At 41.3% G+C, this 12,224-nt stretch overlaps 1 protein-coding gene across 2 annotated transcripts in view; it reads left to right on the forward strand.

Annotated features, from left to right (window-relative positions):
- The window catches only part of gabrb2a (gamma-aminobutyric acid type A receptor subunit beta2a), a 33,251-nt gene that overhangs the window by 251 nt on the left and 20,776 nt on the right, over positions 1 to 12,224 (forward strand). For both annotated transcript variants that reach the window (XM_085292245.1, XM_085292253.1), the window contains exons 2-3: positions 90 to 190; positions 636 to 703. In XM_085292245.1, coding sequence (XP_085148371.1) covers positions 90 to 190; positions 636 to 703 — 169 coding nt within the window. The remainder of the gene's footprint in view (positions 1 to 89; positions 191 to 635; positions 704 to 12,224) is intronic.

The raw sequence follows: 12,224 nt of genomic DNA on the forward strand, positions 1-12,224 counted from the left end.
TGTGAACGCGTGCCTGGCGCGTGACATTAATGCGCTATTTTTTTAATATGTGGTTCTTTTCTTGCATTACACCACCCTTTTCTCCGCAGCATCAAGGATATCAAAGATCCGAGCAATATGCCTCTGGTAAAAGAAACAGTGGACAGGCTGATGAAAGGATACGACATTCGGTTGAGGCCAGATTTCGGAGGTAACGAGCAAATTGAAAACGGGAATGTCATGTTTTCACGCCCTCCTGACGTGCGATACATGTTTAATGAATCGCAAAATCTGCTTTCATTTACATAATTATCCCTTCACAGTCAAATAGGCCTTTCCGATTAGCCCAAGAGAGATGATGTGCATATATTTCATATGATGATGGGGGGCTTTTAACGTGATCGATACCGCTCATCAATGTTTGATTACGCCGCTAAATAAATGAAATTAACACCATTTAAGCTCATCTGTGTATCAAGCGTGTAGGGGTTTTTTTTCTTGATCGGGCTGATGATGCACAAGCCTTCTGTAGGTGCGGGGTTCGGAGAGGAACCTGCACTGGCGTCACGAATTTGTTAAAATTTAAATGATGGTGAGAATAATTCATGTCCCGTGTTAATGCCTCCTTTTTCACCACCCCCTTCCTTCCTTCACAGGTGCCCCGGTTGCTGTGGGGATGAATATAGACATAGCCAGCATAGACATGGTCTCAGAAGTCAACATGGTAGGTGAATCTTTATTATCATTACCGCCCGCTTCATGTTGCCAAATGTACCTGGCACGGCCGCTATATCCTCTGAAGTGAGCTATACTTATCATGGGGGCAGTATACGTGATGGAGCCAGGTCGTTAATTACATTTAGAGGTGGGGGGGATATAAAAAAAAAATGTGAAGGCTTCCGTCCCCCCTCCTACTACCCCAAACACATCATCGCCATCCTCTCCTCAGTCTCCGCATTTGCAGTTCTGGTGTGTTGCTGCATTTGAATTCAAAACACACACTCACTGGCGCACTCGGACGCACAGCCCCGGCTGCGCGCACGGAGAGAGCTGCTTCTGTGTGTGTGTTTGTGTGCGTGTCACTGCTTCACGTTGTCAAGCCTCGGTGCTGTAATTTTGTTGCCTCTCTCTCACACACACGCACAAAACACGCAAAAAAGAAGGAGACCTAGAACACCACCTTTCCTCTAAATGCGCATAATTTCGCTCTTTTTAATTCAACGGCCAATCTCATCATCAACCTCTACACAAGCGATCTCCCCTCTATTTGTCAGATGACGTCAGCAATTTGTTATTAATAAATGTATAATCACACGACGGTGGAAAAGAACCCCCCCCCCCCCCCCCCCCCCCCCCCACCACCACCACCATCACACACACACAAAAGAAGGAGGGTGTGTGTGTGTTTTAGTTCGGGGGTGCACAAAGATGTAGAACTTCTGCGACTTGGAGATAGAGCAGATGGGTGGGTGGGGGGGGGATTTAAGCAGCCCATGCAAGAGCACCACCTATTGATCCGTGTGACTGACAGACAGACGGACCACTGCAGCACACATGACACTGCCAAGCAGTTTAAGCTACTTCACTGCAGCTGTAGGGCATCAAATACTGTCTGCCTCCATTGTAAAATTAGTGGTTTTGCTCATGGGAGGAGGGGGTGGGGGGTAATGAAAATATTAAGGCCATATTGAAGAAATCCGAGTGTGAGAAAAGATGATTTCTAAAGCAGCCTCTCTGCAGGGCAACATAATAGATGTGTTATATAAGAGCGTGAAAAACAAGTTTGCCACCAGGAATGGAAGGAGGTGTGTTTTCTATCATTAACAGAAGCTTTTTCTTTTTTCTTTTCCTTTTTTCTGAGCTGACGTCTAGTTCATTTTGCTTGTCAGATTTTGATTTGGCAGCCCGTTAAAGCCGCTGTGTCTGACGGTCGTTTGAAAGCGGACAGAGTGGGCTTTCTTTCTTTTTTTTCAGCAGATAGATACGACAGTGATGTGAGTTTGCTTTGGGTGGGGAAAAGCACTCAATGGTCAGAGCTTCTCCTTTGATGGAAATGATTCATTTTGGTGGAGGATGCTGCCAGAACGGAAGTGCCTTGGGGGTCCGGGGAGATTTGAAATAGAAACCCCTCACCAGCTTCCGCCTCTCCTTGTCTCTCTCCCTCCCTCTCACTCCCTTCCTCTTTCCCTTCTCCATCCTTCCCTCCCACCACATTGACTGGATCCCTGGATGTGACTCTGGACTCAGCAGCCATGTAATCTACCTCTGCCTTGCTCCAAAGGGTTATCTTACTTAAGAACTAGGCATCTATGCAGGCATTCATCTGGAAAAAAACACTGCTTCATACATTCATGTGTGTGTGTGTGTGTCTGTGACAAAACACAAAAATGAGCGCAAACAGTGAATGGCGACTGACGTCATGCAACTCCCCGTGGCTATGAGAGAGCATTCATCTCTCTCATTTCTCAGAAAAGCTCTCCCTGCCAAATCGGCACAAGCGTCCCTCTGACACGACAGACAAATTTAGACAAAAAGAAAGGGAAAAAAAAGTCTAAGTTCTTGTGGACTTGTGCTACGTTGTGAAAAATCCTCCTTGCAACTTACATAACACGCTGGAATTTCCTCCTCCTCCTCCTTCTATCTTCACGTCCGGCTTCTCTTTGGTGCAGTAGAGGATAACAGCAGTTGACAAGATTGATCTCGGAGAAATCAATAATATCACCGTGCGCCATGATCACGAGGATGGAGTTGGTGACCTGTGCTTGGTGCAGGGCTGCTTTGATCTTCCTCATCAGGGGCAGCTTGCTTTTAAGATTAAAGTGCTGAGAGGGAAAACAACAAGGAGAGAGAGAAGCGAGGATGAAACTGGTGATGAAGGCGGCGAGGAGCGGGGTGGGAGGGATGTGAGGGTTACTGTGATCAGTTTCGGTATCTCCTCTAATGATATCTGCACACATGGTGTGAGCTGAACTAAAGTTGCTGCAGACCTTTGTGCCAGCACAGAAGATCAGGAGTGTCCTTCCTAAACGCACTGGCGCTTTTTTCCATTTTGACATCTAGTATTAGCACACGTGTGTATTCCTTGTCAGTTATTTTCAGCTTCCCCACTGAAATTATACAACCTTAAAACTTGTATCAAAACCCAAGATTTTTGTGGCAGAGTCACCTAATGAAATGGAAATTTTCTGCATGCTTGTGCATAATTCCCCACACTCTTTTGGAGGTCTGCTGTATTTTAAAGTAATCTATGGGACCTTTGTAGTCCAAGGTTTGGCTAAAAACCACAAGTTTGTTATGACTTTGGTGCAGGGTAGGGGGTTAAAAACAGAGCAAATTAGATGACTGCAAATGTGCATCATGCAGTCTTGTCTAAACAGTGTCATCAGAGATAGCCACTGGAAAAACAGGCATCAAACAATGTCCATGACATTGTTTGATGCCTGTTTTTTTTCTTCTGCCTGTAATGCCAAGCTGGCAGTTAGAAGAAAATTGATTTTTTGTAATTTGTGCAAGTGATCAAAATTAAAATGAAGAATGCAGAGATGTTAAACTTGTAATAGTTAAGCTGATTTTGAAGGTGCTGTCCACCTTCACCATCTTCAAGATCAAAAAATGTTCTGCAGGCTACCCTCAGAGCAAAGGCTAACTTTCTGAAAGCAAAACTGAAAGTCTAAAGATATATTCAGATGGGAATGATTTCTGAAGAAGCTTTTCTAGGGATAAATCCAACTTCATCCAAGTCATGTCTGTTTCCAAATGAATGCAGTTTGTGGAGGGGAAGGAAAATGGAGGAATCAGCTGTATGCAGGGCCATCTCCAGGATGTTTTCATAAGGGTGGCCATATGGGGGCCACTGAAAGTATTTGGGGTGGCACACCAAAAACATAATTTCCAGTTTTATTATGCTGTTGTCAAGTATAGGTTACCTGAAAAATATGACAACAAAGATACAAAAAAAGGTAATAATCTGTGTTAATTGATTGACTGATTGACTGATTGGGAGTCCCAGGCATCACTTTAATAATTCTCAGTATTAGATCGTGTAAGAGTGTGAACTGTTACCTCTCCAGGGATTGGCACCAGCTTTTCTGCAACCTTATTACATTATTACCAACATAGGACAGGAAGGGGAGGGCAGCAAATTTTGCGGGGTGGCCAATGCCCCCACCCCCAGTGGCACCCCTGGCTGTACGAAGTGATCTTGAAATCAGCTGTTTGTGTGCAGGCCCGCTTTCATGGTGGTGTGCAGCACTGGGTTGCAGACAGCTGCTCGCTCCTCTAATTAACGCTAAAAACGCCTCTGGTGGAGAATGAACTCTGCATTTTGAACGGGGGGTGGCTGATTGAAGACATTGTGGCATTTTTGTTTTATTTTATTTATTTATTTTTTGCTCTGACATGAAAGCCATGGCGGTTGTGGGAATTGTAGTTTTGCTGCTCCTCTTGCTGTTTCAGTGCCTGTTCACATGTGTTTGTGCCACAGCTGTGAAGTAGTATACATGTATGTATATATATATATATATATTTGCACATTCTTGTGCGGTCTGCAGCACTGGCCTGCTCAGGCTCAAAGGTCAGCCATGTTGTGGGGCCATAAAAATGTGCAGGTCAGTCAGCGCTGTGGTAGCAGCCTCGCCTGCATGACATTACAAATGTGCTATTTTGAGAGGAAAGTGTCCTCCGAGTCCGAGGTGTGACCACACATCTTTGCTGGGTGGGCTGTGCTGACTCACTGGGGTTAGTGCAAAATATGGCACAGATATGATATCATGGCCGAGACCCCCAACCCCAACCCTACTCCACGGTTTATCAATGTCTGTCTGTCTGTCCTCTCCATCACTCATCTCCCTCACTTAGCAGCTGAAGTTTGATTTGCATAATGCTGTTTGTTTTTTCGCTGAAACCACAGATCCAGGAACCCAAACCCTGGTTACGGTGCATTAAAAAGTGTTCTGCACACAGCCGGTGCAGCTGATTAAATACAAGTCGAGTCTGTTGTCTCAGCAATGCATCAGCGCTGCATAATAATGCCTTCAGTATGCAATCCATATGTTGAGCATAGCTGTGCAATGCAAGGCAGGAATGGGGAGGAAGTTAAATGAGTATTTTCACTCCTCTTTTTTCCCCTCTTTTCCTTCCCGGTTGTTAATTACATGTAAAATACCTGAGGTTTGTGGTTGTTAAGAGGCACTGCCTGTACTATAATACTGTTCTCTGAATGTTAATTAGCTGGCTGTGAATTAAAAGATTTAAACAAACCAGCTGTGGTGGCTTCTGGGATGGAGGAATTAGTGGGGCGTGAGTGTAGCTTTTTATTAAGATCTTTATCCCGACTGGTGTGTTTCTTTACGTGAGTAACGGGATCTGGCCGTCAGATAACGGCGGCCGATGACCAGAGGGACAGGAACGGCCGTGCAGCACGTCCGTGTGATGCAGCTTCGCTTGTGTGTCTGTGAATTAGCAACCATTTTGATCTTGTTTGTCCAAACTGATCCTGTTCCATTTTATTTTCAGCTTGTGGAAAATAAGCTTGTGTTATTTTTACTCAGTGTTGCTATGACAACCCAGCCATTTCTTTTTCCTCTTTTTCTTCTTCTTTTTTTATATGGTGGATCCAATGAAGTCAAGGGGGAAAAGGCCTCTTTTTTTGTTGATGAGACTTTTTTGAGATTTTTCTATCACTTATATTCCAGGTGAAGGTTGTTTTGACTTTGTTTTAGCATTTTGTTTTTAATTTCTATTTCTCTCCATCCATTTTCTTAACTTCTTATACACCTGGAGTCCTGGTTGTGGCTGGTTCAAAGCCTCTGGACACTCTGAACACCATCCCATCAACACAGAGACTCAGACAGGTGTTCACATCACACCTGGAGTCAGTTTAGGATCAAGCACTTAACCTAGGGAGAGCATGCCTGGTCCAAACCTCCAGATCACCAGAAGCTTCGAACCCACAACCCTCCCTGCTTATCATCTAAGCTGATTAAAAACTGATCGAGCTTCTGCGTGATGAATGGCTTTTAAAAAACCACCTAGTTACCTAAATTTGTACATTTTCATTCAGATATATTCACACCTTTCTACCATTTAAATACAAGAAAGACTTTTTTTCATGTGTTGCTGCTTCAATTCTTCTTTCTGCCTTTGCTCTGCTGAGCTTTCCAAAAAAGCTTAAGAGAAGAATCCAGGTTATCCAGAACACTGTCATTAGTAATGCTGAGTGGACGCACACAGTAACAGATTAATATGGTAAGCAGTATAATTACAACAGCGCAAGAACAACACTTAATCCTGCAGCTTTCTTACATGCATGCCGGCTCTTCTGCCTTAATGTTTAGTCCATGGTCACTTAAACTGTTAAACCTAAGGTACTGTAAAGAGGCACACGAGCTTTATGCTACACCTAAAGGTAAAATCTGGCAAAACATACATTGTTAAATATGGAAAAGTATGCATATTTTGAACACTAGGAAGTTAGTGACTTAAATGGAAATGCAAACATTATTCCACGATTTTTTCCAACGGGACTTATATAATAACAGGAAATCGCTGCTTTGCTAATGTACTGAATGTTCTTATTATTAACTTACCCTTGTAGAGTCCCGCAGCATAACGTTGCACAAACTTTAAATTGGTTTTAATCTAATTTCATTGTGGCCAGTGCAAAGGGAAAAAAATCTAAGCTTCCTAAAGTGGGATGTAAGTTATCCAGCTCCATTAAAAGCCTTTAATGTGTTTTGATGACTCTGTTAATGATTCTGTCAGGCACTTTCTCCACTGAAACTAAGTAGCTGAAAAATGACCAACTGGAAAGAGAGTCATAAAGGCCATGTTGTCACTTCCCTCAGGATGTGCATGGCTGGCAACTCATTCAGAATGCACTTACAGCCCCCTTGACCCCTAATATTTAATTTGAAGACTGTACTTAACCAGAAACACAGATAGAGAACGACAAATGAATACGCTCAGCTTGACCAGTTGTTCTGGGTATGTGCCTCCGCTTGTAAATGCTGAGACGTCTGCAGACAAGCTCGTTATTCCCCAAATGTCCAGTTGTCTCCTCACACACAGTAGATTTTGTTATTAGCAGATTCTTCCTGCTTTTGCTGGAGCGCCTGACAGCAGGACCAAGCACAGGAGAGCATTAGCAATATGGTGGACTTCTGTCTACTGCTGCAAAGCTGCAGAGAGACGAGGGAAAGGTGCACAAGCCAAACATCCATGGATCAGTTTTTTTTTTTAGTATTATTTTTTATTTAATGTGTATATTTCACCACAGTGAAAATATCTTTAGCAAAAATTATTATTATTATTAGTATTATTAATAATAAAAACTAGTCTTTTAATGAAGACAACGAACAAGTAAAAATGTTTTTTTCATAAATATTGTAATGTATTTATCATTGTGTGGGTATAAACCACAGAGAGGCTGACTGGTCTGTCGCAGAAAATGTTTGACAAAAAAAGGGAGTGCTGTATAGAAAGCATTATTAACAACAAGTACAAATTATATCCATCACATTTAATTATGTTTTACGGTGGGAATTAGTGCAGGACAGCGACTTAATAAATTATTAATTAGAAATTAATAAAGAACATGAAAGTGACTGTCTGTGGACGTGTCTTTTCACACACTGTAAAAAATTATCCCGTTGATTAAGAGTAAATACTGGCAACGGGGTTTCTCGTATTTTAGCGTTAGTTTCCTACTAAGTCTACACTGCAGCAAATCACCGTGGTAACACAAGCACACCCAATCACAGTAAACAGCTGTATTTTATTTGTATTACTGAGCAGCGTTCACGGTGCCTTATCGTTTTTTAAATTTGTTTTGTTTTTACAATTTTCTTAAGTAAAGTTACAGTTTCTTACTCCTTATGTTTATTATGTTATATGTATTATATAAAATCTAGTGAATTTTCACTATAATCAAGGTAGCAGGGTAGTCAGTGCAAAAGTATTTTTTATTTTTATTTTTTTAAGATTATCAAGGGAATTTCACCTTTACCTAAATAAATGTATGATAAATATCATCCTTTACTGTTGATTAGCAATTTCAATAAACCAAACCATTCTCTGGGAAAAAGGAGACTTGGAAAATAATGTCACCTAAAAATGAGTTCAATCTGAAAAGACAAAAACAAGTTTCAGGCACATACCATCACCCTTACCCCTTCCTAAACCTAATGTGACTGCTTTGCACAGACAGAACAGAGGAAGCAGTTTATATGTTTATGAAAAGTGAATGCTTAAAGTCAACTTTTCCTTCAAATCTAAATTTACAAACCCAGCAGTATATTGTGTTAAGCCCATCTATGTGCAGCCCCCCTCTTATGTCGCTTGTGACAGCTGATGTAGTTGTAATGGAGGACTTGTAACAACCATAGTCTGTCAGATTTCTCAGGGAAACACAAATGTACTCCTTGTCACTCTGTCAGGTTCTTAATGGGGGTTTGTTAGCCCAGAAACATATCTGCAGCGAGACACTGTCACTGTGCACCCAGCCTTGATTTTTTTTTAAAGTTAGCCGAGCCTCGTTTGTATGCTCTTTGTGTTTATGTATTCGGTGCTGTCGTGCCTTTTCTTTTAAATGTTGGTGCTCTCCACAAGATGTCTCCCTCACTGATGCTTACTGGGCTGTCTGTGTGATGTTAATGGAGTTTCTGAGAAGTGCTTGTGACAAGGAGATTGAAGGTCGCTCTGGAGACCAGTGCTCAAGCATGGGATGCTCCGACTAGCTGCAGCTTTTTTCTGGGTGCGGATTGGAGAAAAGTCAATCAGGATTTTCTCTCCTTACACAGCCCTAGTGACTGAATGCTAATATACAAGATGCAGAAACATATTTGTCAGATTTTCAAAGATAACCTCGTTATTTTTTTTAGGCTTTTGAGGGTTTTTTTGCATAAAAATAACATGGTTGTCCTGCTTATTTTACTGCACAGCACCTGCACAGCATGACTCAGCCAGCACTTCGTCTGTTACAAAACTGTTCCCTTGCAGTACTCTGTGTTGCAGATTTGGTTCTCAGGCTGCACTGAGAGAGAGAGAGGTGAGGCAGCTGTACTTTGTGTCTCTCTCTATGCTCAAGTGATGTCCAAGTCAAGGTAAACAGCACCATCTGCAAGGACGTAATTATGCTGCCATTTTACAGCACAGCCAGGAGGCAGCGTGCAGGCCCAGGTGTTCTCTGCGCATATCTATACTGTTAAAACCTCTAACGCACACACACAGAGGTCCTGCAAATATGCAAACTCAACACTTTAAAACGAGGACAGGCATCTTTAAAATCCAGGTTTTAGCATTCACATCGTTTGGTGTCCACTCCTCATCTAATCTGAGAGGTCACAGTCAGAAAAGTACATGTGTAACTGCCTCACTGTCACGCTGTCATGTCAGAAATCTTTATCTTATTAGTAACACCTAAACTTTTCCTACTATGACAGGATAAAATGTCCGTTGTGAATATGTGACTCATTTAGTATCCGAGTACAGGAGACACTTCACAATGATTCAAAATCAGATTTTTATTTGTTGCCTACTATTGAGCGTTTACTGTTTATACGGGGAGTAGCGACAGATTTTGGTAACAGGCTGTTATTTTTATTATTTATTATTGTTTTATTCTAATCGGTGAATTAAAATAAAGCTGACTTTACTTTAGAATTGTAAAATTTGAAAATTAAAAACAGAAGTCTGGAATCAAAGTTTGAATTTTGTCAGAAAAATGTCAGAATTTTTTGTCTTTTTTTCATTTTTATTTTTTCAGTGGCCCCTGTCTTCTTCCATGAAAAGTGAACAAACTCTTATGAAAAAAATAAACTGAGCGTTGAAGCCAAACTGGGTTTTCTGAGATTTATTGAAAGAAACTCTGCAGAGGGATCAATACAGTACAGGCAGTCTTTGCATTAGCATCGATGCAGAAAAGGAAATTAGCAGCTCCTTTATGCTCATTGTGTGGATACAAACTGTGTGATCAGCTGTGGAGGGTTTTCTTCTCACTGTCACATAGGCGCCTGCTTGATAACAACGACACAGAAAGCGCCTCATGACCTCGAACACAGAAAACAGTCGGTTGTTTTTCCATCTTCTCACACTCTTTTTGTAAACACATGTTACAATCACATAAATGAGCTGAAATACACATTTTCCATTGTATCATCTAAAGACAACATGCTATGTTAACAGTCTGATTATTACTTAATTCATTATCTGAACTTACACCTAAACTTAAACAGTAGCAGTCCTTTGAGTGTGGCAATGCTCCTTGTTTAGAATATAATTAACTGAAACAAGTATGGAGGCTGAAAGTCCAGAAAACTCAGTGTGAACAAGTTAAATTGAATAATCACTATAACTGAAGTTAAATGCATCGTGTCATTTTAAGAAAGGACATTTCATTTTCAGTGTAATAATGCTGAAATGGACTGAAACTAATGTCACCAGGTAATCACCAGAATTTGCTGGTTATCTTTCTGTTATATCTTCAGGACTCTTAAATCTTTAGGTTTTAGTTACTCGAGTAATTTCAAGTTGAGAGCTGGGACTGCAAACAAGAAAATCAAAAATAGGATAATGGCACTCCCGGTTCACACCAGTGACTCTATATTAAAGATGGACCTGGCAACTGTGACATCACCCTTTGGTTTATGGACTACCGTTTTTGTCGCCATCTTGGCTGTTGGAGGCAGAAGTAAGAATATTTGGACACAAACCTTCCTCACAGCAGTTTATCAGGACCTTTTAATCTAATGATTTGTGTTTCTGGGCACAAATTTGGCATCATTTTGTTTGCCTCAATATAAAATTCCCATCATGAACACAACTTTTCATCGGCCCACTGTCATATGTACTGATTTAATTCCATTTTCACTATGTTAATATTTTCCACAGTCTTCATTCGGAAGGTGGAGGGGTTTGTGGCTGTGGAGCCGATTAATTCACTGTTAACACCAGAGACTCAAATTTGAGCTACAGACTTTTCAGATGTAATTTCTGTCATTTTTAAATATGTTATTGATTAACGCTTAACGTTAATGCCTGACATTTGATACATTTGTTTTTGAGAGATCAGAGTGATTTTTTTCTCTATAACAACATAAATAAATTACACCATAAATTGCACACAAAAAATGCTGGATGCAGCAAAAATTATGCAAACTAAAACTAATATATGCAAATACACACACACACACACACACACACACACACACACACACAGCACATTACTTACAAATACACACTTACTGACACAAAGAAACCCGACAATTTGTGTTCATGAACCACAGCAGTTCGAGAAAAGTTGCATAGCTAAATTATTAACATCTCTAACGTTTGCTTGGTTAGCAAGGTGCATACACAGACTTGCTATTGCTATTATCCGAGTTATTCTGAGTGTTTTTGAGTTGCAGCTGGGGCTTTAAAAGCAAGGACACTGCCTCAGCAGAATATCTAGTAGTGATCAGATGGACTGCACTGGTGCAAAGGTGGGCATTTTAACATGGAGGTCTATGGGGATTGACTCACATTTGAAGCTAGCCTCAAGTGGCCACGTGAGGAACTGCAGTTTGTTGTCTTTATTACTTAGCCTCCTTGTCACATTGTGACTTTATCCACCAAAATGTCTTGAGGTGTTTCTCTCTGCAAGACTGACACCACATTAACAGAAAGTTTCCACAACAATAATTTCTGTAACCATCTTCTCAGACTGGGTTAATATTATGTGTTATTTCTTTTATAATTCTGCTAAAGAGAGGCCTGTTTGTTTTCCTGCGATAAAGACAGGAGTGTATCACAGGATGTGCTGCCTGGGTTTGTGATGTACTCTGAGCCTGCAGGCAGCAGCTAACGATCCCAAAGGTGATAGAGATATCCGATCGACAGGCTGATAATGAGACAGAGAGGGAGCGAGTGTGAGAGGAGGGTTCAGTGGGAACCCTTGTAAAACAGGATAAGGAAGCAGCTGTCCTCGCGTGACTTTTTTTTATTTCTGAAAAAGAAAAAATCAAGATGGCAGAATCTGGTGTATTTTTAGATGGCCTTTTTTACACTAATACTTCGGTCGGGCACGCTGCACACAGTGAATTTAGTGTTCAGTGGCAACTGTGCGGCAGCGTCACGCCAATGTGTTCTGATGGGGCTCTGAAACATAGAAACACGGCGATAAGTGATGATGATGGCTGCTTGGAGTAAAAGCTCAAGGGCCTTGTTTCATGGACCGTATTTTTTAATTTGTTTTCCCACTCGCTGAT

This window comes from Mchenga conophoros, linkage group LG2 (assembly GCF_057382185.1).
Source record: "Mchenga conophoros isolate Kocher_MC1m ecotype Shallow Benthic linkage group LG2, M_conophoros_male_GT1.1, whole genome shotgun sequence".
NCBI classification, from domain to species: domain Eukaryota; kingdom Metazoa; phylum Chordata; class Actinopteri; order Cichliformes; family Cichlidae; genus Mchenga; species Mchenga conophoros.